This window comes from Grus americana, chromosome 9, assembly GCF_028858705.1.
Source record: "Grus americana isolate bGruAme1 chromosome 9, bGruAme1.mat, whole genome shotgun sequence".
Taxonomy (NCBI): Eukaryota; Metazoa; Chordata; class Aves; order Gruiformes; family Gruidae; genus Grus; species Grus americana.
The window spans coordinates 6,082,193-6,108,572 of record NC_072860.1 but is presented as its reverse complement, the minus strand read 5'-3'; the positions used below and the strand labels follow the sequence as shown (position 1 = coordinate 6,108,572).

General features: G+C 37.2%; 1 protein-coding gene across 21 annotated transcripts in view; it reads left to right on the top strand.

Annotated features, from left to right (window-relative positions):
• PER2 (period circadian regulator 2) overlaps positions 1-26,380 on the top strand; it is a 51,576-nt gene that overhangs the window by 5,074 nt on the left and 20,122 nt on the right. For 3 of the 21 annotated variants that reach the window (XM_054834714.1, XM_054834708.1, XM_054834713.1), the window contains exons 2-12: positions 3,259-3,315; positions 4,335-4,388; positions 6,410-6,473; positions 13,458-13,932; positions 14,523-14,591; positions 17,647-17,801; positions 18,319-18,440; positions 20,064-20,265; positions 21,806-21,857; positions 22,912-23,054; positions 23,394-23,472. In XM_054834714.1, the coding sequence (XP_054690689.1) occupies positions 13,559-13,932; positions 14,523-14,591; positions 17,647-17,801; positions 18,319-18,440; positions 20,064-20,265; positions 21,806-21,857; positions 22,912-23,054; positions 23,394-23,472 (1,196 nt within the window). In that variant the 5' untranslated portion in view covers positions 3,259-3,315; positions 4,335-4,388; positions 6,410-6,473; positions 13,458-13,558. Of the gene's footprint in view, positions 1-3,258; positions 3,316-4,334; positions 4,389-6,409; positions 6,663-12,078; positions 12,181-13,457; positions 13,933-14,522; positions 14,592-15,075; positions 17,802-18,318; positions 18,441-20,063; positions 20,266-21,805; positions 21,858-22,911; positions 23,055-23,393; positions 23,473-26,380 lie in introns of those variants that run through there. The other 18 variants (XM_054834725.1, XM_054834724.1, XM_054834722.1 and 15 more) reach the window with 15 other exon arrangements.

Genomic DNA, 26,380 nt, shown 5'->3' with positions numbered 1-26,380 from the left:
GACAACAGCAGTGTACTAAATTTCATGCAAGTTGCACAGGCAGTGATTCTGAAGAGTATGTTTTCCTTGCTTATCCATATATGTAAGTGAGGTTATGAGATTTTCTTTTTGTCTGTATGAAAGCTATTGTAAGGTCAAGAAAAGTTTTTATGCAGATGTTTTCAGCTGCTGCTGAAGTAGTGTGTGGTAGTCCTAGAGGACCGTTCTGATTTCTCTGACTTTTTTGGAGAGTCTGATTTAGACAGCTTTGCTTTTAGGACACAATAAGAAGTGAAGCTAAACTTATTTTCTTTGAGATATATAATCATGGAGTCTGATTTTCCTTTTTCCTTCATTTTCTCCCAATAGAAAGTAAAACTTTCTTGGGAATACTGAAGAGATAGAGACTCAACGTGCTGTTTACAGGACAAGTGGACTGAAATACACAGACCGTGTATGTTGGGGCAGAGTATGAGATTATTCTGCAGATTGTGTGAGCAGGCTGCAGAAGTTTGGTGCAAGAAGTACTGATGTTCATCCTGAAAAGATGTGATAGTGGGAAAGAGCTCATTTGTACATCAAAATGTCTGGGAAAGACTTTGGGGCTTTGGTTACAGCTGGTTTTGAGTGTACTGTGCTAATTCTTAATGCTTGGTTTTTTTCTTAGAATCGAGATTTCCTTGTATAGATGGCTTTTAAAAGTGGAAGTGGCTTTTTAAAAGTAGAACCAAATCTATACTGCCTTTCAAACATTCTGTCCTAAAACGGAGGCACTTCACTGTTAAATAACACCTGTAATTTTTCATAATTGAAGCTTAGGGAGACATGATGGAGTGGTGAGGATGTCCAGTACTTCTCTTTTTTGTTGGTTTTGCTTCCTATCCTCCTTATTCCTTACAGCTTTTGTATTTTAGTATGGGTTTTGTGCTTGACCTTATTACATGTACTTTTATGTTTCTGCTACTTAGTTTCTTTAAGTGTACAAAGATCTTCAGTATATAAAGCACTTCTTTGATTTCAATTACATCTCTACCATGGGTTCCTCTGTGACTTGAGCTCTTATTTCTCGGTACTAACGTAGCCAACTCAGAGGACAAGTACATTGTGTTTGTTAGGTTGCCATACTTTGTGGAGTGTATTACTGATGTGGTAGGGGCTGTATTAGTAATAGCTTGAGAATTTATTTGACGTAAAGTCTTCCAGAATGGGACTTTCGTTCTGACCGAAATCTTAACTGGGTGTGAGCTGCGGCAATGTCTAAAGAGCAGCATTAGTCTGGAACTTTTGTAAATGTAATACCCTGTGGTGAAATTATGCCCCTTTTTTTAAGGGGGGGAAGCACCAGGTGTGAAAATATACTGCTTAATGGAGATGTCAACAAATATTAAAGGTGAAATATGGTGTTGTAGATACTTTAGATCTAGTTTCACCTATAATAAAGGTGAAATATATATGACCGCATGGTGGAGTGTGATAATTTGTCCCTCCTTCCTGTGACAACACTTCCTCAAATGTATAATTTTTGTTATTTTCTTCAAAAAGGACAAGAGTTAACGTGCAAATATTAGAGTTCTGACTACTGACCTCCGGCTTAATAATTTCTCCAGTTCCAGTCAGGAAGAGAATAACACTTTCTGTTTACAAAGAAAACCACATGTCTTTTTAAATTCACACTTAATACAAAGAATTTTAGTTCAACTTTAAGAAGGCGCCTGTTGTAAGACTGGAAGGAAGTATGTCTGGAAATTAGCATGGGGCTGTTAAAAGAGACGATGTTTAGCTTCTTCACAAGATGTCTTGGCACAGCTGCCATAATCTTGTCTGTCAGGGATGTATATGTGTGCTCACTTTTTCCTTTATGGCAAATATCTAACCCATTGGCAATTAAACTTAGCTCTGTGCCATGGCTTATTATTCAAGGTGAAGGAATAAACTTGAGGAAGACAGTTTCTGTTGGCTCTTGGGACTCGTCAGTCCACATCCACTGTGGAGACTTGAGCACAGGTGGTGGGCTTAACAACACAAGGAATAATTACCTGAAAGGGTAAAATAAGCTTTGCTTCTGGTCTGGCAGAAAAGAGAACCTGCTAGATGATGGAGGAGTGGCTCTGACTGCTTTTTGTGTGGGAGGAGAAGGGGAGATTACTTTGGTACTTGGCTTCTTATAGTTACAGGAAGGCAAATGATGAATCGGGAGCTGGCCCAGGTTGGTCAGCACAGCATAGGTGAGATTGCCTCATGGAGGGTCAAACTTGATAAGTTCAACAATGTGCTAGTACTGTGCTATTCATAGTAAAACTGAGTTGACTTTGTCCAGTTACCTCAGGCTAACTTTTTGCTATTAGTTATTCCATGGGGAGAATAAACGGCTTTAAAACCAACAAAATGAATGTAAAACTGGAAGGAAATTAAATAATAGTGGTGCTGTGGGTGCTTCAGGAATAGAAGTGACTTGCGACATAAGCTTAGATCAATTTAGGAACTATCACTTGAGGACTGAGGGATTTATTTTTTTCCTGTTTGGTCCTCTGGGACATAGCTAAGGAAGCTTCTTTCTGTGGTTTTTGTTGTGTGTTTTTTTTTTTTTTTTTTTTTTTTAAAAGATATAAGCAAAAGAAGCATAACTTTAAGCTGGGAACAGCTTTTGCTTTAAGAATGCATACTTATATTTTGCAACATGAAACTAGTCTTGGTCATGATGTCATTACTTTTGCTCAGTTGAATTAGCTCTCTGAAGAGTTTTTCATCTGCTAAGGTTAATTTGGAATTTGTATTTCAGTGGTGGAATGTTTTAAGATTAAAATCTGTGGAAGAAGAAACATAACTTGAATTAAAATATATGATTTCAAATTTTATACTGGATAATCATTCTTGAGCTTGGATACTCTTAGATGAGTAAATGGTTGATTGTGAAATACACTGATTTCTGTATTATCTTCACAATGTTCTAACAATAAATGAAGATCATGGAGATGAGATTTTGCAGGGTTTCTTATGTTTATCAAGGGAACAGAATTCAGTGAATAGTTATTCTGTGTGTTGCTCAAGGAACCAATTTAGAAGTTTGGTTACAATAATAGTAAATATTTTTATCAGTAAGATTTCTTACCTTTCCTCTCATTTTGAAGAATAGTTATAAAGATTACAAATATATCTGTGGAAATTGTACTTTACGTGTCTGGACTTGGATTATTAAATGGACTTGATTTATGTTTTGTAAATATTTGTCTTGCTTATAAAACTTGGTTTTGTTTTTTTTTGTTTGTTTGTTTTAAATAGGAATATATTGATGACTCTTTCAGATTTGGAAAGATCATGGTTAGTACATTCATTAAGGTGAGTGTCTTATGCTGGCTCCAAGAAAGTGATTTATAGTATCAGTTCTTTCTTAGTGGGTCTGAACTGATTTTTGTTTTGTTGCTGCTTTGTAAGCTTCCTTTGAGCTGTAATTTCAGAATGCTGAAAAATATAAAGATAGTCAGGGCATTAAATTTTTAAAGACCTGTTGTACAAATCATGAAGCACATGGAAATTATGTGACTTCTCTAAATCTTTAGGAAAATGAAATTTAATGTAGTATCAAGTGCTACATCTGCATTGTTTGCTATGCAGAAGTGTATTAATAAACTTCCAGTCTTTTGATTGCTCTTGCAGGTGTTTTAAGAAACTTTGAATGATGAGGAAAATTTATGGGTCCAGAAAACAAAGTAGCTAATGTTACTCAGATAATCAGGATGATAGCTCAGGAGGTAAAAGGAAAATGTTATACTTCTAAACTTTGATTTAGAAAGCAGATCGTAGCTTCCAACGTTATTTTTTGGTCAGTTGTGTTCTACTTTGTAACAAGCTGATACTATTCTAATCTCTGTTTGAGAAGTTGAACACATGGCATCAGAGGTACTGACTTATGCATGTTTGTTTGTGCGAGCAGCTGATGACAAAAAAGGGTTATTACAACTCAGGGGGGATGTGTGGTGGATTAAGAAAGCAGAATAGATGTTCAGAATTATGGAAATATTTTGAAAATGAAGAAAAAAAGAAACAGCTGAGAGTTTAAAGGAGAATGGTGGTGTCATGTCATCTGTGATGCAGAGAAAATTTATCCAAGTGGTTTTGTTATATGTGATCTGGTCATGGGACAATATTGGCCCAAGACAGGAAAGGGAAGGATAGCAGTTTTGGATAGTACTGTAATATTGCAATATGGATGAAATAATTGAGATTCTGAGGATTAATACTGTAGTGTCTGATTAGTCTAAATGATTGAAAAAAACAATTACCATTTTTCTACGGCTACAGTATGTGATCGGAATAGGTTTGTAAAGCTAACAATGTTCTCTTTTTCAATGCTGCAGGTGTGACTTCAGTTCTCTACAGAAAGTGAACTTGGTTGGGATCCTGTAATACAGGTGTGTTCCCTAAAACAGGTTGTTCATTCTTTTCTAATATTTGAAGTCTTCTATGCTTAGAATAGATATATCTTAGTATCAAAGGAAACATTGTCACAAGTTCTATATTCTTTGTATACTGGTCAAATTAGACTGCCTTCTGTGGAAAAGACCTTGAGATGCCATACGTGGATGAACTCTTTTAGTTCTTTGGGATTTGGGCATTCTCAGTGACCTGTACATTTCCTCTGATAAATAATAGAAAACCAGAAGATAAGATTTAACTGCCTCTAATTCTACTCAAACCGATAAAATGCCTGGTTTAAATGACTTGTATTTAGGTTCAGATAAAGATCCTTTTGGTGTAGATTTGTCTTAACTTTCAGTTAAATTGTAGAGAGGCTTATCATGAGAATTTTAAGTAGTTTACAAGAACTGTTTTTTCTTAATGTCTTCCTAAATGCACTAAGTAGTTGAAGCCAATATGAGACCCAATTAAAATGGTACATGCTGCTGCTACTGCAAATATCCTCTTCAAATCTAAACTTTGTTAAACCTTCTTTACTTCTTTATCTATGAAAATGTCATGATGGAAGTCATTGAATTAGAGAAATGGTACGTCACTTCATAAATAGTCAGGCAAGACCTTGCGGCTAATTTCTCATAGATCTTGATTAGTGAAGGTAGAAACTTAACTCTATTAAGGAAATACAGATTACAGGGAGGTGAGTTAGTGAGAAGGAATTGGAAGAGCTGTCTTTAAACCAGGATTTAACTAGTGCTGAAAGACATTCCACATTTTCAGTGGCCAAGCTAAAAATTGCAAAATCTGCAAGTAGCTCCAGATACGGCAATTTCTAACACTTCTTGTGGTCAGAGATAGAGAGCTTATAATCCTGTTTTATCAATTTAAATGTTTTGTCTTTATCAGAAAGAACCAATGTACACAGATTTGTATCGTAATCTGAGACTCATAGAACTCTTATCAGCTTGGCGACGTTATGCAGAATGGAATGTTGTGAATAAATTCTTCCTGAAGTCTGGCCAACACAAATGTACTTTTAACAGTTGGTAGACGTGCAGCATTTTAAATTAAGGCATGTTAACATGGGCTACCTTCCAAACTGGTTAGCTTGTGACTTGAACACTGTTCCAAATTTTTGTTCCAAACATTCCTTCTGCATATTCAAATGAAGCACTTAAAGTGATGTAATTGTTTGCCACACAAATGTTGATCTTCTGAACTTCTGATTCTACTGTTTCTGTGTGTTACATGGCAGTGGAATGTACCAACAGGCTTAAAAGAACTTTCAGATTTTTGTTTTCCTGCCAAAATTCTCAGTGTCTTTCTTGGAAAACTGGGGGGCTTTTTAGGTAGAATAACAGTGTTGAAGGACTCTGTTAGTACAGACTTGTGAATGTAAGGAAACACCTTTTTTGGTTTTTTTTACCATGAGGGTGAGTGAGTACTGGAACAGATTGCCCGGAGAGGTTGTAGAATCTCCATCCTTGGAGATATTAAAAAGTCATCTGGCAGTGGTCTGGTCCTGGGAAGCTCGCTCTAGATGACTGCCTGAACAGGGAGTTGGACAAGATGACCTCCAGAGGTCCCTTTTAACCTCAACCATTCTATGATTCTGTGAATTGAAATTTTGTAACTGCTTAGTAAACTCTTTAATGCCCACACCAAGCCCACAGCGATGTAGATGAGTTTAGATCAGGTGTTAAAATGGTATTCTAACCAAACTTCTTAAGCACTTCGAGCAAAATGCCTGATGTGGTCAACAGGAGCTCTGTTATCTACTGGAGAGGTTGACCCTTCATTCTTAGTGGCTGCGTCAGCCTATGCAGACTATGCATGTACATAGTATGATACCATACTGATAGCAAATTGGAAGGGTTATTTTATCTAGTGTAGAAGATTCTGTTATTTTTAAAACTCTGAGACCTTATTTTAGACCAAAAGTGTTTAAAATGCAAATTTGTATCTGATTCCTCTGCTGGATGACAGTTTCATGTTTAACCAACATTTATCTGCATAGGCATGGCATAACTGTGACCATCTCTCTGATATCTGTTTGAAGAGGACACTGTTGGGGGGCCCAGGTATTTCTTTTATATTTTATAGTTATAGAGGTGTCCGGACTCTGTAATGGTCAAAGATTTCCAGTAGAAGAGGATGAGACAAGAATTAAGTGCATGTGGGAGACTCTGGACCTAGGCACTTCATGCTTTTGATGCTAGCTGGGAGGGAGCTTGATAAACACTTTTACCAACTTTTCATAGAAAATCCAGGTAAGAAACATGCATAATTGTTATGATTCATGTTAGTAGAAAGATGCTTTCCCCTCCCGCCTCCTAAAGCTGATGCAGAAACTATATTGTTCTGTTTGTTTTATCATAGAACTGTGATTTAAGTCATATATACATACTTACTCAGAACTATTGTTTAACTGGGAGTTACCTTATTTGAAGCTAAATGTTTTTAGCCTAAAACTCTACTTATTCTTAAATTCAGGTTTGACTTTCTTTACTGAGGGAACAGTCTGGTTGGAAGCATCCTTACTGTGAATGCAAGGGCCCTAGCCTGGTGCTTATGCTGACCTCTTCCTGTATAGGTGCTGCTATAAATTCAGGGTGGCACTTGAGTGGCTCTGGACCGAAGCTATGTCTTGGTCAGTTCCTCTGTAATAAAGTGGCAGCTGTAAACAGTGGGAAATCAGGATCACCTTTATAAAGATATTACTAATTTTTATTTAAATAACAGCCCTGCGTTCAGGATTCTCTTGAACTGAAAGGTGAATCCTTATCAACAAATTGTGAAACGAATGCTGTGAAATTCAGATTCTATGGAAGCACTTGTGATATTCTAGATGTTGTAGATAATTTTATTGATATGAATAGAAAATTGACTTACACCTCATTCCTTGTTAAGAAAAAGAGCAAAACTTGTTCATGACAACTTGCAGTGAGATGAGGAATCTATTAAAAAGAAAATTTCTTTTTTTTAATTCAAAAAGTCTTACAGGAAATTGTTAAGCATCTTCTGTTGTTTTTTTTTTTCTTATAGCGAAGTCTGAGAATACTGCCATCCTTTTTTTTTTTTTCTTCCCTCTTCCTAGAAAGTGTCCTAGTGAAGGTATTCTGTTAATTGTTCTTTATCTTGACACAAAAAAAGTGAAGTTCTCAATGTTATTGCTGGTGAAGTTGTACAGTTAGACAAGTCACTTCTTGGATTATTGTTTGGTTTTCAACATCTTTTCCTAATGCTTTGCTACTACCAAGCATTTCATTATTGTCTAATTGCACAGGGAGAATGCATTCATTGTGGATGTTAATTTCAAATTTTCTCTAAAATTGCATGATATGATTAAATTCCTGCTAGTTATTTGCCATACAAATGAGAAAACTTACCATTTTGCAAAGCAGTCATCCAGAAGACATGTGCAAACTCTTCTTGTTGGTAAGATCTTCAGTAAGGTTGAATCCTGACCCTTAGGAATGTCTCCTATTGGTTCTAGTACAGTTAAGAGTCCACAAATATTCACATGTCTAAAGTATAGTCATAAATTGTGGTGTGCCTCTTGCTTCATTTGGGAATATTGGTAAGTTCATATTAGTTGCAAATTTAGACTCAAATCTTAAGATGTTTTTCTCTTACTCAGTTCTTGAATTAGATAATTTTGGCTCTAGATTTTTAGTCTTTCATTCTTTAAATGCCAGTACTAAACATGGTATTTTTTGTGTGAAGAGAAGTCTGGAAAAATCTGTTCTCTGAATGTAACCAGATCTTTGCTGAAACAAGAGTTTAAATGCCATAGTTTCAAAAGAATTGGAAGATGATCTAATTCCAACCCCCCCTGCCATGGGCAGGGACACCCTCCACTAGACCAGATTGCCCAAAGCCCCATCCAACCAGGCCTTGAACACTTCCAGGGAGCCAGGGGCATCCACAGCTTCTCTGGGCAACCTGTTCCAGTGCCTCACCACCCTCACAGTGAAGAACTTCTTCCTAATATCTAATTTAAATCTGCCCTTCTTCAGCTTAAAGCCATTACCCCTTGTCCTATCACTCCATGCCCTTCTAAACAGTCCCTCTCCAGCTTTCTTGTAGGCCCTTTTAGGTATTGGAAGTTGCAATAAGATCTCCCCGGAGCCTCCAGGCTGAAAAACCCCAACTCTGTCAGCCATTTGACTCCTTGGTGTTCTACAGCCCTTTTTAAGAGGGTTTTTCAAAAGCACAAACCTATTATTTCTTCAAGTGTGTGTCCATACATATTTTGGTGTGTTTTTCTGGAGACAATAAAGTTCAAGCTGTTTCCATTGTCTTACCGCAGGATAAAGAAGCTACTGTAGCTAATGAATAATTAGAAGATGTTTTCTGCACATCTAACCTGGCATATTAATGCCTACGTTTGTCCTTGGTGCTCAGTGGAATTACGTTGCCTTTTTCATACACTGCATCAGGATCTTAGAGAGTTCTAGTCTTTGCCGGAGTGACTTTGGCAGCTTTGCTCTGTCTAGAAGAGTACAATATTTTTTTTTTGTGAGCCAGTTGCTTTAAAATCAAGCTTAACTGGTGCCAATTTAACATTAAAAAGAAGTTTTTCTTTACAGGGTCAAAATAGACAACCTCCCTTAAAAGTTTAGAAAGATGGAGCAGGCAAAGAAAAAATTACTTAATGTACTCCTCTGCACTTGCTTACTGAACTTGGTATGAGATGCAATTACCTTCCACAAACTGGTAACGGGAGAGAACCTCAGACTGGGAAAGCATGCTAGCTTTTACCTTTTCATTCTTGTTTGGTTGTTGATTGGAAATTCATTCAAGCCTGTAAGTGGGATGAATATGTGCAACTTATTATGTCATTTTGACTGAGATTACTTTCAACATTAATTAATCTCTCTGGGATGACTGACCCTCTGTGCTCCTGAAGTGTTTGCATGGTGCTTGCATATGCATGCAGGTGTTCCACTTAAGGTCTTCCTTGTCTGAAAGTCTAGCCAGATGCATTGGCTCTTATCTAAAATTACAGGCACAGAGCACGGTGTAGAGTAATTGCCAGTCTGTTCTTTTTTCATAGTCATTCCAATCTCTTCTTAGAAAATCTCTCCAAACTTAGTGTATATTATCATTGGCTTTTCTTATTTATTATACAAGCTCCTGTTTTAGAAACACTGCTCTTCCTTCTTTCCCCAGAAGCTCTTGGAAGTCTATCATAATGTTTTCTTGTTCCTTCCTATTTATTCTTCCTGTATTCCTTACTCTGGTATGTGCCTCTGGCACTGAGGCTTTTGAGATTTTTTGAAACAGAAGAAATTTTGTGCAAGACTGACTTTGAGTGACATTATCTTCCAGTCCTACCTAAGAACACCATTCTACCTCAAGGAGTTGAGCCAATTCTTCTTGAAATATATCTTTAAAAAGGTCAAGCTTGTATCTTCTCCATTACTGGGATACTCATTGCTGTTTCTGGTGTCATTGTCCTTGGGCTCCAAATTATAGTCACCGTAATGGAGTTATGTAGGAACTGCATAGATGCTTACTGTGGGCATAGCTGCAGAAGCTCTGGCATGTTGCTAGTTAGAGACAGAAGCAACACAACTTAAGTGTTTCCTGACACAAGTTTCTGCCAGGTATCAAGAGGAAGAAAATTCATGTGGTATCTCCTATAGGCTAGTACCTATTTCTTTTCAGTTGGCAACTCTCTTAATTTGGACTTACTGCTTAAAATTAAAAATAATTTTAAAAACCCTGAAATCTTGACTGTCATTGAATTACTCAACCCTTGTTCAAGGAGATGTAGGAAATCCCTCAAAAGTTGTTGGACAGCTTATATATATTGGGAATGATTCTCTGCCACCTAAGGAATTCCTATTGAAGTTTCCTGCAAACACCTGGGAGAAGCTTGCCTAGGTGTCAGGGAAAGAGGGGAGGAGATCAGACAATAGGTGATATTTGGAGGTGGAAAAAACTACTCATCAGTGGTTTAACAGCTCAGAGTTTCAAACTGTAAGACTCTACCTACTACTTATGGCACGATTTCATTGACTTTTAAACTTCCCAAGATTACAGAAAAGACTTTGGGGAAATAATTTTCCAAGGAAAAGTTGTTAAAAATATTTGTGGACAACTCTTGAGGCTTAAAATACTACGGCATACATAATACTCTGGCTTCAGAATTCAGGAGAAGAGGGTTCTCATGCTTAAAGACCGAAATACAAAATGTTTGCATTTACAGTAGGAAAGCTGTGGTACAATCATTGCTGTTCCCATAAATAGCACAATTTTCCCGATATATGTGTTACTGTAATATTGGGCTAATTAGAGAATTTAGAGCTACGCTAAGAGTCTGTCTTCTGGCAGTTCATGCTTATGAACCTGTAAGCAGCAATTTATATAGTTTTCTTTAAGGGGTTTAAGTATAGCAGCCCAAAGTTGGGGGGTTCTTTTGAGAGCTTTTTTCCCCTACTTCTAAAGAAATCATGTACCATAGTCTACTAGCAGATAGTATTTTTTCAGATATGGTGGTATGTTTTTTTTCTCTTGTATCTAAAGCTCTTTGTAAGCAATATTTGGTCAGGAAAATAGGAGTAAACTGCTACCTTGGGCACAAAATATATTATGAGGAACTTCTTAAACTCCTTTTTGGGTGATGTTGTGGCTGTCTTTTTTCCAAAAGCTTCATTTTAATCACAATGAGGTTAACTTGTGTAATTCTGATGTGCAAATTTTTGTGGACAAAATGCTGTAGATGACCTCTGAGGTTACTTTTAACCTTCTCAGAGAAGGTAAAAAGGCATCCTATTCCTAGCTCAGTAGTTTGCTGGAGTACCTTTATTCACAGAATCCTCTATAGAACTTTACCACCTCAGTGCTCATGTGTCATCTGTACTATTATTTCTCACAAGGAAGTGGCTTCTTGAGACTGGGTTCAGTTATTTAACAGACAGATGCTCTTATTTCTGCAATACTTGAAGTCCCGTGCTGTCCATATGGGTATTCCCAGTACCACCTTCTATATTCACTCTCCTGAGCCCTTTGACGTTTCCAGTCCCTCTCAGACAAAATGAGTTGTGACTAGTCCTGCATCCTTAAGCATGAGCCGTGATACTGCAGATAGTAGCATGGGTACCACTAACTGGTCAGGCTCATTAGGAGCATGTGTGGTGAAAGTGGACTATATACAGGGACAGAACGTCATTAAAATGTCTAGCTAAGGAAGGCAAGTGAAAATGTGAGCTCTATTTACCAGAGAGATTAAATCAGAGATGAACTGTCTGATCTAGTTAATCATTGTCCACCAGAGTACGTGCCATTGTGAAATAATACTAGAGTTTCATCTAAGAGTAAATACTCTTTTATTGCATGTTCCAGTTATGTAATTTTTAAGACAGAAGCGGCTTACTTAGTAGTTCTAACAGTTTTTGTCTGGCCTGAAGTATAATTTACTACCTGTATACTACTGTCCAATAAAATAGCATAACAGAATGCCTATTTAGTCTGGATTGGAGTACCTGAAGTGAATATATGCCGAAGTGAAGTGTCGGTATATTTTATTCTACCTAAAGGGTTTTTTTATTCTTATCTATAATAAAGTACTAGAGAACAATCTTGTAAAGAAAAGAAATAACTTATTTATTTGTATACCATTACTATTAGCTTAAATGAATGTCCTTAAACTACACTTCCTCTTTCAAATGAAAACAGATATCTTGCATATTACTTTGGCCAAACGAGGAGATGAGTAGTATTTTCTTCTGAAAAACTCAAAATAAATGTAAAATGTCTGGAAAAACAGCAATTAGGAGGGTAAGAAAATAGTTTCAATGCTTTTTTTTTTTTTGTGTGTGTGTGGAGGGAGTTGAATCATAGTGTGTTTAAAATGAATATTAATGTTTTCTGTTACAGGTTTTCTAAAAAATTTAAATATATTTATATTTTTGTTTGAAAGGAAGCTGCTGCAGTTAATACTAGCAAAACTTAGTTGCAGATTTTTTTCATTGACTCTGTTATTCCAGTTTTATTAGTCAACAATTGTAATCTTGAGTATTTTAAAGGAACAAAGAGGAAGGAACAAACATGATTCTGTTGTTTTACAAACAACCTCAATGATCAATTACACTGTTCAGAGAATCTTAGTTTATGGCTTTGCAGTATTGTTGTCTCTGTGGGTTGCTCAAATAGACATGGAAATGAGTCAGATTAAAGATCTTTATTTTATTCATAAAGTTGAACTGCTCTCTAGTACTTCTCCTTTGATGGCTCTTCAATATTAGTTTCTTCTTCATTTACTTCTGTATACACTCTGATTTTGAGCCTGCTGCATTAGGATTTGCTTTAAAAGCAGGGATTTTCTTGTTTTGTTTTAAACTTAACTTTTCTAAACAATGCAGCCTCTTACTTTTTATTTATTTTTCCCCCGAATTACTAGTAATCAGTAGATAAAATTACTCTGACTTACTTGTGTCTTAGAATTTTTGTTGTTGATAAATAGGCAGGTTTGCATACTTAGTTTCCCTATTCCTGCACTATGTTCAGTCTACCTACCAATGTGGCTCTTGTACAATGAAATAAATGAAGAATTGGTCAAAACAGCGGAAATGATCTTAAAAGAAAAAAACAAGACTGGGTATTTAGGAAAAAAACCCCCAAACAAAACCCAGACAAGATCCAAACCAAGTAAGGAATCCTCTGATGTCTGAATGGAATCTTTTTGTTTATCAAGGTAAACTGGAAGCCAGGGGAATAGTTTCACTGAAAATAATAGCAGCTATGGTCCAAATCCAGGCAGTAAAATTGTCACGTATTAAGTAGGAGAATAGAAAACAAGTGAATACATACATTTTTAAGGTGTTTTTCATGTTTATTCCACTTCCTGTTTTTGTGTGGGTTTTTACTAAAACCATAAATACCTGTTCCACAATGAAACATTAACTTTGCAATTACATTTAACTTAAACTTTTCACTATTCAAATGCTGAATATATTAACCATGAATGTCACTTTTAATTTTATCAGTCAGTGAGATTTCCAGTTTGTCAGCAAAGGAGAAAATAAGTGTTTTTTCTTCCTTCCCTTCCTCCTCAGGTTTGTGGGTCTGTACTTCCAAACAGAATTTGTACAGAGAGAAAATTCTGAATATGGCTTGATTTGCTCTTGATCTTGGCAGTGTTTCTAATGAGCGTCCCATGGACTCTATCAAGTTTAGGGGGTTCTACTCTAGCACTGAGGAGCAGAACCCTGAGCAGCAACCTGGTATCAGTGAAAACATTTCTTCATCATTCTCTTTAGAAGAGCAACAGAAAATGAGTGATTATTCTGGACTTGCAAATAACCATAGCCAGATGATTGCTGAAGATTCAGAAATTCAGGCAAAGCCTGAACAGCATCATGAAGTTCTTCAGGAAGATATTGAAATGAGCAGTGGATCCAGTGGAAATGACTTCAGTGGAAATGACACAAATGAAAACTACTCGAGTGGGCATGATTCTCATGGCCATGAATCTGATGAAAATGGGAAAGAGTCCGCAATGCTCATGGAATCTTCAGATTGTCATAAAAGGTAGTAGCTAATATTAAATACATTTCAGTTTTATTTTTGTCACTAAAGGCTTTTTTCCATTTAAATCTAACTTCTGAATAATGACTACGGTATAAAGTGTATCTTCAGATTGAAGCTTTAGTGTTCTAGTTAACTTGTAATCTTGTATGATATAAATTGTGTAATATATTATAACTCATAAAGAGAAGGTCTCTAGTGTTCTGTGGGCCCAGCTTCATTTGAATCTTTCTTCTCATCATTGTGTTTTTGGCCATATATATATATATATATATTTTCTTGTAAACCAACTTCTATAACTGTATATCAAAAAGTGTCCAACTATTCTTATGTGTAAGGATGCAACTGTGTTATTTTCATCTTTTAAATAATAGCTTAGTATACAGAGCAAAGCTACAATAAGAAGAACCTTCTTAGACAAATTCATAACGGAGCTATAGTTTCCATTTGTTGTACCAGGCAGAAGCTTTTAAAGTTTTTTTTTTTTCTTATAGATAGCCAGTCATTAATAGGAAAACAGAAAACTAAAATGAACTAAAAGTTATTTGTTAGGTTTACTAATATTAATCTCTTTCAATCTTTCCTTATTCTAGTTCAAGCTCAAATGCATTTAGTCTGATGATTGCAAACTCTGAACACAATCAGTCTAGCAGTGGATGCAGGTAAATTTAATGTGCATATATGCTCAGTAATTTGCATGTATGTGATGCTAAATGCTGAAAACTAAATAGTGTTGTGGTTTGGGTTTTTGTTTTGGCTATACCTGGAGGAGTATGCAAGAAATCCTATCTTTGATTCTCTCCCTGTCTGTAATCAGTAGCATGTCCTATTAACCACTTGGTTGAATTAGAGCTTTTTGTTGCTGTTCCATGCAAGTTGTATGATAATCTTTCAAGTCATCTTTCTTTGTTTTAATTTGGTAGCTTAACTCTGTAATTTTATATTTGTGGTTCACTTTGAATATTGCTTCAGCCATAGAGGTTTTTGAAGCTTTTCTTTAAATTTCCTGCTCTTCAGAATTTAGTCTGAAGCCTTTGCCTGGGGACAGCCTAGTAGTGTTTTAACATCAGAATTCACCCATTGAGTTGGATGTGTTCTGATGTCCAGCAGCCATATCATCTGCCTCTTCTGTGTTCCATTCGCCAGGATTCAAGCCTCAAGTCTGTAAGGACAAACCAACATCAGCTGCAGGAATCCCTCTATATGAACTCTACTTCTGACCCTGATAGCCTTGAGAAACCTGGTGACATTGAAGGCTCAAATATGGACACTTCAGAGTGCCCTACTGTACTTGTTGGGTCTTCTAAGTCAGCTTTTGATCAGGAGACCAACCCTGATCCTGAGCAGATCGAGGATATCTAGCTATAGCATACTGATGTTAAGACCCTTATTTACATGTACCTACCTGAAAGTGTTTCTACCTGATGCACTTCCTAGAGAAGTGTTAAATTAAAATCACCCCTTTGCACCATTTGGTGCTTGAATTTGTTTTCTGTGTCTGCCTTGCAGGCACTTGGAGATCTTGTTCCATCCTGTATTTTCAATTGGAAATTGTGTTCTGGAGTTCATGTTGCTTAGTATAAAAGACAGTGAAGCAAAGGCATTTCTTAATCTGCCTTTCCCATTGATTCCATTTCCTTCACTGCAAGATTTTTTGGGGGGTTACTTTTCATAGTTTTTCTGATACCTCTTTATTTTAAATTTCATTAATAGCTCTCTGCTCAGAAACAAATAGCAATCCAGATGGTACGGTGTTTTCCCCAGCTGTCAAGCATAGTGCTATAGAGGGTTACAGAGCAGAATCTGATCATCTTTTAAGAATGGGAGACTGAGGATGTCTAGAGAATGACCTTTAAAGAGAGGACTAAAATAGGCTGATAAGCTGTAGGTTTAGTCTTTGATTCAAAGACTACTGGGCTTTGGATTCAATATCGGCACCAACCAGCTACTTAGTTTAATATCTCTAGGTACCTTTCCAGTTCACTGTTCACATAAAGCAAAAGAAAAAGCTCCTGTCTTTATAGAACTTGCTTATTCTGTCCTCTGCAAGTCACAACTTCCCTGTGGTTGGCTACTGTGCCTGGTACTACCGATTTTTGGAAAAACATTTTTGAGTTGTAAAACTTATAGAAGATGGGCCTCCTTGGAAAATATTTGCTGCTGCTATAGGCTAATTTGGAAAAGTTTCTTTTCTTGCAAGAGTCTGACCACTCTCCTGAAGCACACTCAGAGAGTACAACACCAGCAGTGTGCTTGGTTCATAATCTTTTCCCTCTCTCTTCTTCCCTACTGCTAGCCTAGAGGGTTCTTCTGTTAACAAGGCCCTGTTTGATTGCATCGGTCCAAACTGTCAAGCCATGTTATAGATGTGATTTTAATATACAGCATGAACATAATGTTTCCCCAGGGAGTACTACACTCTTTTGTCTTATCCCTTGCCATTATTTCTCTGTACAAAATGACTACTGATTAAGTGAATGCTATGTTTCTCATAGTACGTTGTGATGTAAGCAAGAACAATGTGTATCCTCTAGTAGAAGCCAGCTTTGTCACTTTCCAAGTATTTCTTGTGAAATACACCCAACACCTGTCCCAGAAAAATGTTCAGAAATCCTCTTGAAAATTACCTGGAAGCTGAAGCCACTTTATTGAGCTCTTCACACAGGGCAGTGCAGTTGACAAGACTATTGTTTCTACAGTGGTTCTTAGGTACTTAGAGACTACCAGCTATGACAATCAGGTGGTAAGAGAAGAACCTTCCTTTTGATGGGAAAGAATTTATTTTCAGGAAGGTTTAAGAAAAGCTCTAGAATCTTCTTGATTGTTGTGACTGATTAGCTTTTAAAATCTACTCCAATGAGAAAGACAAGGTGATTTTTTTTTCATTCTAACTGCTTTGCACCCACCTGCCACCCATCTTTGTCATTCTCCCCCTCCCTTCTCTTCCCTCCTTTTATCTTTTTGATTTTGTCAGCACCTCTTAATAATGGGGAGAGATATCAGGAACTGCAAAGGAAGGTGATAATTTTCTGACGTTGGCACTGATTATCTCTGTAGTTTGACCTTCTACACTGAGACAGTGCTTCTGAACATGCACCTGAGAAATGTGAATGCAATTTCTGTCTCCAGTCTCCTCTGATTCTTTACCCTACGTATTTAGTCAAGTTTCCTTATCTTATTTAATGTATTGCCATGCTTATCTGGGATACGTTGTTCCAAGGATTTCTCCATTTGTTTTGTTAACTTGATGCTCTCCCACTGCCATTCCCTTTTCAGGGACCTTTCTTATGAGAACCTGCTCGAACAGGAGGTGAAGACTTGAATGGACCTCCTGCTTCTCTCCTTTGAAGTCCATGAACATTTCTATGAGTTTGAATTTGAAAGGAACTAAGGAAAATACCACTAAAAAGGGAGGAGGGAGACTGGCAAAAAAAAAAAAAAAGTTCTCTGGTGCTTGGGTATATGTACTATTGCACATACAGAGTACATTTTACAATAAGACTTCAGGTGGTGGTAAATCTTTCATTTTAAATGATTCTAGATAATTTAAGAATTACTGTAAGTTCTGAATGTTGATACTAAGTACTGGAAAAGTTAATGTGGCTGGCTGTACAAATTTAGGTACTCAAAGTGTCCAAGTAATTTGGGTTTCTCTGAGGATGGTGTGTCACTTCAAGCATTCAAGTGACGTTTTATTCTTTGTCTTTAATCTTACAGTAGTGAGCAGTCCACTAAAGCCAAAACACAAAAGGAATTGCTGAAAACATTACAAGAGCTGAAAGCTCACCTTCCCTCTGAAAAGAGAATTAAAGGCAAATCTAGTGTCCTAACGACTTTGAAATACGCCCTTAAAAGCATTAAACAAGTTAAAGGTAATCAAGTATTCTACTACCTAGATAATGCCAACTTGCATAAAATTAAACATTTAAAATAGGCATTTAAGTGTGATTGTCATTATGTTTATTATACTTGAATCTCTTAAGATCATCTAAACAGATGTTTTCATGGTGTTCCCATTTGTTGGCTCTGTTAACCTGTGCTCATTTGGGAGTCAAAGCAGCTCTCTAGATGTTTGATATTTTACTGATACTTTCTTGAGTTAGAAAATTATTTTGAAAACAACTTATAATTTCATACTATTTGAACTGCCAAACAGACCAAAATATATGATCATGCATATATGGGTATATTAAGATGGGTAAATTTATTTGGGTTATTGATGAGGAAGCTTTACTGAGGAAAAACTAATTTGGTGTAGTACCTAGATTTCCCAACTACCCGTTCTGTTCTTATGCCAAAAAAGATTTTGGCCATTCGCTGCTTCCAGGCTGGATGTTTATTGATGAGATTTTTAATTTTGAATATAAGTTGTTTAATGTTCTTATCTAGCCAATGAGGAGTATTACCAATTGTTGATGATTAATGAATCCCAGCCTGCTGGACTCAATGTGTCATCTTACACGGTGGAAGAAGTTGAGACTATAACCTCAGAATACATCATGAAAAATGCAGTGAGTATGGTGACCCAAGTCTGCACTGTGTATTGAAAATGTTTTCTAGAACTGGAAATCTCAGGCATGCCTTCTTTTTACAACAAAAGAGTTGGTAGCTAGGCCAGCAAGCTGAAGAAGTTGGCTTTTGCCTTCCAGGGGATGTTGAGTAGAAACTCTGAGCCTTTGCGGACTTTGCCAATATCATCTTAACCTAAGCTTTTTTCTGTCAGTTAGGAGGAAGATAAGTAGTCTAAACTCCTTGGTCCTCTGAATTATACCTCATGCTTAGAGGCAATGGTGTGACATATCTCAACATCTGTGTGATATAATGCACTCTTGAGACATCATTGCTTTTCATTTTAGAACACCTGCTAAAGTTAGAGTAATTCTTCCCAAATTTTAGTCAAGGCACACTGAATTGTTTGAGTAGGAGTTATTTGATGTTTCACCAGTTCTTTGTGTTAGTGTGACTGAAAAGTGATGCAAGTGTTGGAATCACTGTGTGTTGTGTCCTCTTCTGCAGTATTTGTCTAGTCTTTGCAACTGGTATAGACTTACTGTGTGATCCAGTGATACTGTGTCTTCTCTTCTAGATAAGAACAGCTACGATGATCAATGTAGTTTTAGCAATAAAATGATAGTCTGAATGATTTTTTTTATTATTTATTTTTCACGTTCCCAGTGTTTTAAGGATATACTATGGAGTTGTCAAAAAATAATTGCAGCTAAACTTATTAGACTACCTTCCACTACTTCTTTTTCCCCTGAAGCGTCTGTCTTGAGTGCATGAAATTCTGAAATCAATAAAATATTAGCATGACTGGGGATGTTCCCTAGCTTGAAGTAGGTGGGTTTTGTTGTATTTATGAATAGCAAAGGTTGCCCACAAGCTAAAATAAATAGGAAGTGTAGAGTGCAACTGAGAACTTCAGCCAAATATCATAAACATTGTTCAATTGATCTGAAGCATCTGAGTTTATGAAACTGGTGTTCTGACGACAGCTCTTACGTTTGTGTATAGCGTTAGCAGATAGAGCACTAAAGGTTATGATGCAGGAAGCTCTTCTGTGTTGAGAAGACAACCAATGTGAAATGATACAAGTGGAGCGTGTGTATGGCTGTGTGGGACTCTTTTCCCACCTGTTTACTCATTATTTTATGTTTACTATTATGTTTTATTAGTATAAATGTTTAGAGCATGTTTTTCTCATTTTGCAGTGGATGGACAAGCTAACATAAACAGCCTTTCACAAAACACTTGAACTTTGTAAATGTAAAATATGCCTGTAACAAGCACAAGGAAAATGTGCAGTTTTATAGCTGGAAGCTCTTTAATTCTTAATTCATAAATTCATTCTGCATTGTAAAATTTTAGGCCATGATACTTAAGGCTTGTAACCCATTAAGAGGCTAGTGTATTATTCTTATTGCATGGTTCAAAAAATATACTGTCTGTGTCTACTTCATAAGCAGATTAATTTTATTTTATTGCTCCCTAAACAGATGTGGTATAATACTATTTCCTTAATTTTTATTTTGAACTTATTAATGCTTTTATATCTTAAGTGTTTTTCTAAGAAATACGTACTGGATTGAAGAATGTTTTAAACTGTCTAAATAATCTGAGATTTTTGTTCTTAGGATATGTTTGCTGTAGCTGTTTCTTTGATTACTGGGAAAATTTTGTACATCTCTGATCAAGCTGCTTCTATTCTCCGCTGTAAGAGGGGTTATTTTAAAAATGCCAAATTTGTGGAGTTCTTGGCACCTCAGGATGTCAGTGTGTTCTATACTTCTACTACCCCATACAGATTACCGTCATGGAATATTTGCAATAGAGCTGGTGAGTGGTGTCAACAGCAGATATTCTCTGACCTTCTTTCAGTCATGCAAATGCAAATACTGGAATTGATTTCTAATATTCTTCCATCCTTCTCCATCACTCTTTGAGGGTATAACACAGATGCATTATTAGAACATATCTGAAAAATACTAGATGTATAACACACTTATATAAATCAGCAAGGCTTGTCTATTGGCTAAAAGTCTTCTGAACATCATTGTTGTGTCTCGTGTCCCTTTCATCCAAATGATGAATGAAAAAAAAGTAGGTATTCGTGCTGAAGAGTGGATTTGCTTTCCACTTTTACTAGCATTCAAATGACCACAGTTTTTCTTTAAGATTTCTTTTCAGATAGAAGGGGGATAATCTGCCTCCTTCCTTTTAAAATGGTTACGATTTGAATACTGGACACCTTGATTACAGTGTAGAAAGATGTACTTCAGCTACCATCACTGTGTATTCACCAAGTGTAATCATATCTCTATTCTTTTAGCCTTAAGAAAAATGTTGTTAGGCATGCTAATGATGAAGGATCAGATGTCTCAGGGCACTTGATATTTGTTTGTAGGAGGATTGTTTCACTAGTGTAGCTACGGCTGTTAGGAACTGAGAAATAGCTGCCAACTGTTTTAACCAAACACTTGAAATTCAAGGTCTGCTTTAAATGTTTGAAATTAGAGTCCATTGTATACTAGTCTATTAAGTCAGAGTGTGAATTGTATTTAATCTGGAGAAACAATTAGCAATAAACATACACTAAGTAATGCATACGTAAAGCAGGTCAGAAGGGACCTCGTGAGATCTCTTGTCCAACCTCTGGCCCAAAAGAGGGTCAATGGTGAATTCTGACCATGTGATCCTGATTACAGATATTATTCAGTTATGCAATTTTTAAAAAACATTTTCTGTAGCTTTATTATGGTTGTGTATAGCTTCAAATTTCAAAAAATGCATTAAGTGGATGATGCACACCATTCCATATATCAGCTGTCACAGAGTATAATATCCAAAAGTATTGTGCACTGAGGCCTTTGTAAGACCAGAGCTTGCCTTGAAAATCAATCTATGGCTACTGTAGAAAAGGAGGGAAATAGACTTAAGAGGTGAGAGGAAGTCTTCATGAAAAATACTCTTATTTTTGGAGGGAGGGCTGATGGGAAGTAGATTTGATGATCTAGCTGTCCTAGTGCCTGTCTGACACTTTTCCTAGACTTTGAGGTCCCAGATAATCAAATATTTTTGATCAACACTATAACGTACAGTGGAAAACTGGTAAGAGTAAACAGCTCAAACTGGAGAACTGTTTAGATGTGGTTTGGTAAAAGGCTTAATAAGCCTTAATAAGCTGTGATTCACATGCCAGCCTTAGAATCTGAGTGGTATTCAGATGTAGTTGCTTATGAAGTACATTGTTTAGCAAATGCACATGGAGACATAGGGTACATAAACTCAGCCTTTATCATTTAAGGAAAAATTCTTGTTTTAACAAGTTGCAAATTACTGTGAGATTATATTTATGAAATATGTTTCATATTTCTAGAGTCTTCCACCCAGGATTGCATGGAAGAGAAGTCTTTCTTCTGTCGCATCAGGTAAGGCAACAATATTATAAGGCTTAGTGTTATATTACAAAACCATGCATTACAGAAGTATTTGACTTTTATAAGGACCATATAGTATGTAAGTTTCTCTTCCATAATGTGAACATAAGGCAAAACATATGTATGTCCTCTAGTTGATTAATTCCTAGAAGCTACAGAGAAAACTGCAAAGTGATTTCAGGAAGTTGCATCTTAAAAGTTAATCAGTGTGAATATTGACATTTGCACCATAAAAGAAGCCGATACGGTATCTCCTACTGCTATGCAAAGTCTTCAGTTCATGTTAATTGTACTGGTCTGTTCAGCACCTGCTACAGAGTCTCTTTTATTCTAGAAGACTAATGTCTAAACTTAAACTTATCTCAGGTGTCCCGTAAGGAAAGATACATGAGGGCAACTTGACTTGTCCCTTTTGTATTTACTAGATTAGAGTTCCTTTTGGTTTTACTTTTCTTCCCTCTTTTCCTGCCCCCACTCCCTTTAGTTGCTTTTATTTAGGAATTGCTGGCAACTTATTCCATGTTCTTTCTTGTGCAATTTGATTTCTTGCTGCTTGTTGCAGCATTTCCTAAAACAAAAACTGTGGATCCTATCACTTAGTTACTTCTGGAGTAAATAAATACTTGTCATTAAGGTACGAGTAAGCTTTAAACAAATTGGAGGCAATGCACTGCTCCAGAGCAGTCTTCATAAAATACAACTATAAATTCATCCCTCTGAGTATAATGTCAAGATTATTTGATCAACAGAATAACGTAATCTATCAAAGCAGGTGGGTTTTTATTTTTCCATCAAATTTCCATTTAAAGTAAATTTTATTTCAGGCAGTAGAGAGGACAACATATTCTTTATTGCAAAAGATGCCATCAGAATTGGCTTCTCTTCTACAAAAAAAAAAAAAGAATTTGGAAAGTTAAGTTCTTGGGTGCTATTTTAGGAGCTATCATGCAGTCCTTGTGTCATGAGGAAATTGCAATAGATGAATTAAAAATTTGTTTAGTGTAAGATGAATCTATTGAAATAATTAGCTCTGTTTAATTATTAGTGCAGGAAAGGAGCGTGAAAATGATATTTGCTATCACCCGTTTCGGATGACTCCTTACCTTATTAAAGTGCAAGATCCGGAAATAGCAGAGGACCAGCTTTGCTGTGTGTTGCTTGCGGAAAAAGTACATTCTGGTTATGAAGGTAATCCTTTGAATGCGCAAAGACTAGTTTGATTTCCTGAGAGTAAAAACTGTTCTACATTCTGCTACAGGAATCTCCATGCGGTGTAGCGCAACTGAATTTCAGCCTAAGAAAGCCAACTGTATGAGTTACTGTCAGTGATCTCCAGTTTTATTAAAGTGAAAGATAATTGGTTCTGTTCTCTACCCTTGCTGAGAGGCTGTGAGCTAGCAAGCTGCTTTCCTATGTGCTTATAGACAGACTTTTAGGCTTTACTCGGTATTTAATAGGAACATGTAGCTTGATGTATTTCATGTGTGGAAAAAAACCCCATTTGTTAATCTCTTATCTTTCTCTCAGCACCCAGAATTCCACCTGACAAAAGAATTTTTACAACTACGCACACGCCGACCTGTTTGTTCCAGGATGTAGATGAAAGGTAACTTACAAAAAATATTCTTTGTAAATTTACTGATAAGCAAGCTATCCAGTATCTTTACAAGTATTTTTAGGACTTAAGATGTCTGTGTGGAGTTAAAAAATTATGTGACTACTGAAGAGTGTTTAACCCAAGAAAAGTACATCCCCCAATTTTCACTATCATGAAAACACATTACACTGTGGTATTTAAGTGGAAAACTATTTGCCTGCTAACAACTTGTTCTTCCCTTTTTCTTCTATCTGAGGCAGATCTGGACATAAATTCAATGAATGAAACCCATAGTCAGGAAAATTCCTGTGCTAACAATCATTACCTGCATGAGAATTTCTGGGGCTTTTTTTTTTTTCTTTTAAGTTTGATCCTATTAATAACAAACAATATGTTGCTCTCACTTTCTGCTGGCCCATGTACAATTAGAGGCATGTCTTTTAAATGCACCATTAGATATTTAAAAATAAAAAAATTTTTGTGTTCTCAGTTCAAACTACAGTCTTCATAGTTCTTGCTGTTCTTGTCTGTATACAAAATCTACTCAAATTCTATTGGCTGAAGACTTCACGTTGCTTTGACGATCACAGAAGGTGATTAGAGTAAATATTCACATTTTCAGAGTAGAACCAAATATGCCATCTGTGATCTTAAGGCATACGTAGAGGCTCAGGAAGTAAGGTGTAAACAAAGCTTTCCTTTAGTTTTCTGGATTGCTTTTGCCTGGGGCCTTTCAAAGGATGTTTAGATGATGGAAATGTGAGTTCTAAGAAAAGAACGGAAGATACTCCTTCAGAGTTAAAGCATACTTGGCTGAGGAGGAGACGATAATCTCAACAAGCTTTTAAGGACAGGGATGCACTTTGGAATATTGTAGTGGTTTGAAGACTTGACAAGAGAATTCACTTGTTCCTGAGTTGAAAACACAGGCTACTTTTTCCTTCTCTCTTCCTCTTCCCTTGTTTTACTTGATATTTTCTTCATGATGGTTTCTGATGTGCTGTATGTGGGATTTTATTTTGATTTTTTTTTTCTCATTAGTGAAAACTAAGTTGGCTGCAATAGTAGCATCTGACTTCTTAGAATGCTTAAAAACAAGAGAACGGGAGAATCCCAGAATACTAAAATTTTCTTTGTAGGTCTAGGTGGGAAGTATGCTATAGACAGAGTAACAGTATAATGGACAGTTTTGGTTTTCTGTGGTATCTTTTGGGAAATCTTCTTGATTCTGAAGAAATATGCTGTTCTTGGCAAAATCTTTAACTGCAGCAGAGGAGAGAGAGATTGGGGGAAAGGAGGTTATTGGGAAGTTTGGACTCAATAAGGTAAAATTACTGTTTGATTTTTGAGACAACTTAACTGCAGAGAGGTCAGGCACATCGGTATTACTGCAGCACACGTGTTTTTTTATTAAACAAGAATTGCCAGACATAATAGCTACTGGAGACTACTATAGAAGACGACAATGGCTAATCGGTGGGGATAAGCTTGGAGTTTAAGGTACAGCTATTTTTGGTCAACTTGTGCATACGTTGTGGCTTAATATGAAGAGTTCCTGCAGGATAGAAGATAATGTAATGCTGACAAATTGTTTTTTCATGGTATGATTTATACGGTCTCTCTAAACAGCTTAAGTTGACAAAAGAACTACTTAGTCCAGCATAGTTCTGTCCTCTTCATGGATTTTTCTCTCCCTCTCATTCCCACACATACTCCAAGCCAACTGCAACTTTGCAGGGTTGGTTTATCTTTTCAAATAGGCTAATGGCACAATGTTCCTTCCTCCATGCACCCCCAGCTCGTTTATTTCCAGTAGTCATAGAATCATAGAATGGTTTGGGTTGGAAGGGACCTCAAAGATCATCTAGTTCCAACTCCCCTGCTGCAGGCAGGGACACCCTCCACTAGACCACGTTGCCCAAAGCCTCGTCCAACCTGGTCTTAAACACTTCCAGGGATGGGGCCTCCACAACCTCTGTGGGCAACCTGTTCCAGTGCCTCACCACCCTAACAGTAAACATTCTAACATCTAATCCAAATCCACCCTCCTTCAGCTTAAACCCATTACCCCTTGTCCTGTCACTACACTCCCTGATAAACAGTCCCTCACCATCCTTCCTGTAGGCCTCTTCAGGTACTAGTAAACCACAATTAGATCTCCCCGGAGCTGCCTTTTCTCCAGGCTGAACAATCCCAACTTTCTCAGCCTGTCCTCATAGGAGAGGTGCTCCAGCCTTCTGATCAGCTTCATGGCCCTCCTCTGGACTGTCTCCAACAGCTCCATGTCTCTCCTGTACTGGGGCCCCCAGAGCTGGATGCAGTACTCCAGGTGGGGTCTCACAAGAGCCGAGTAGAGGGGCAGGATCACCTCCCTTGACCTGCTGGTCACGCCTCTTTTGATGCAGCCCAGGACACGGTTGGCTTTCTGGGCTGCAAGCGCACACTGCCAGCTCATGTTGAGCTTCCCATCAATCGATACCCCCAAGTCCTTCTCCTCAGGGCTGCTTTCAATCCGTTCCTTGCTCAGCCTATAGCCACGCTTGGGATTGCGCCGACCCACGTGCAGGACCTCGCACTTGGCCTTGTTGAACTTCATGCGGTTCGCATGGGCCCACCTCTCCAGCCTGTCAAGGTCCTTCTGGATGGCATCCCTTCCCACCAGCGTGTCGACCACACCACGCAGCTTGGTGTCGTCGGCAAACTTGCTGAGGGTGCACTCGATCCCACTGTCCATGTCGCCGACAAAGATGTTGAACAGTGCTGGTCCCAGTACCGACCCCTGAGGAACACCACTCGTCACTGTTCTCCACTTGGACATTGAGCCGTTGATCACAACTCTTTGAGTGCGACCATCCAGCCAATTCCTTATCCACCGCGTGGTCCATCCATCGAATCCATGTCTCTCCAATTTAGAGAC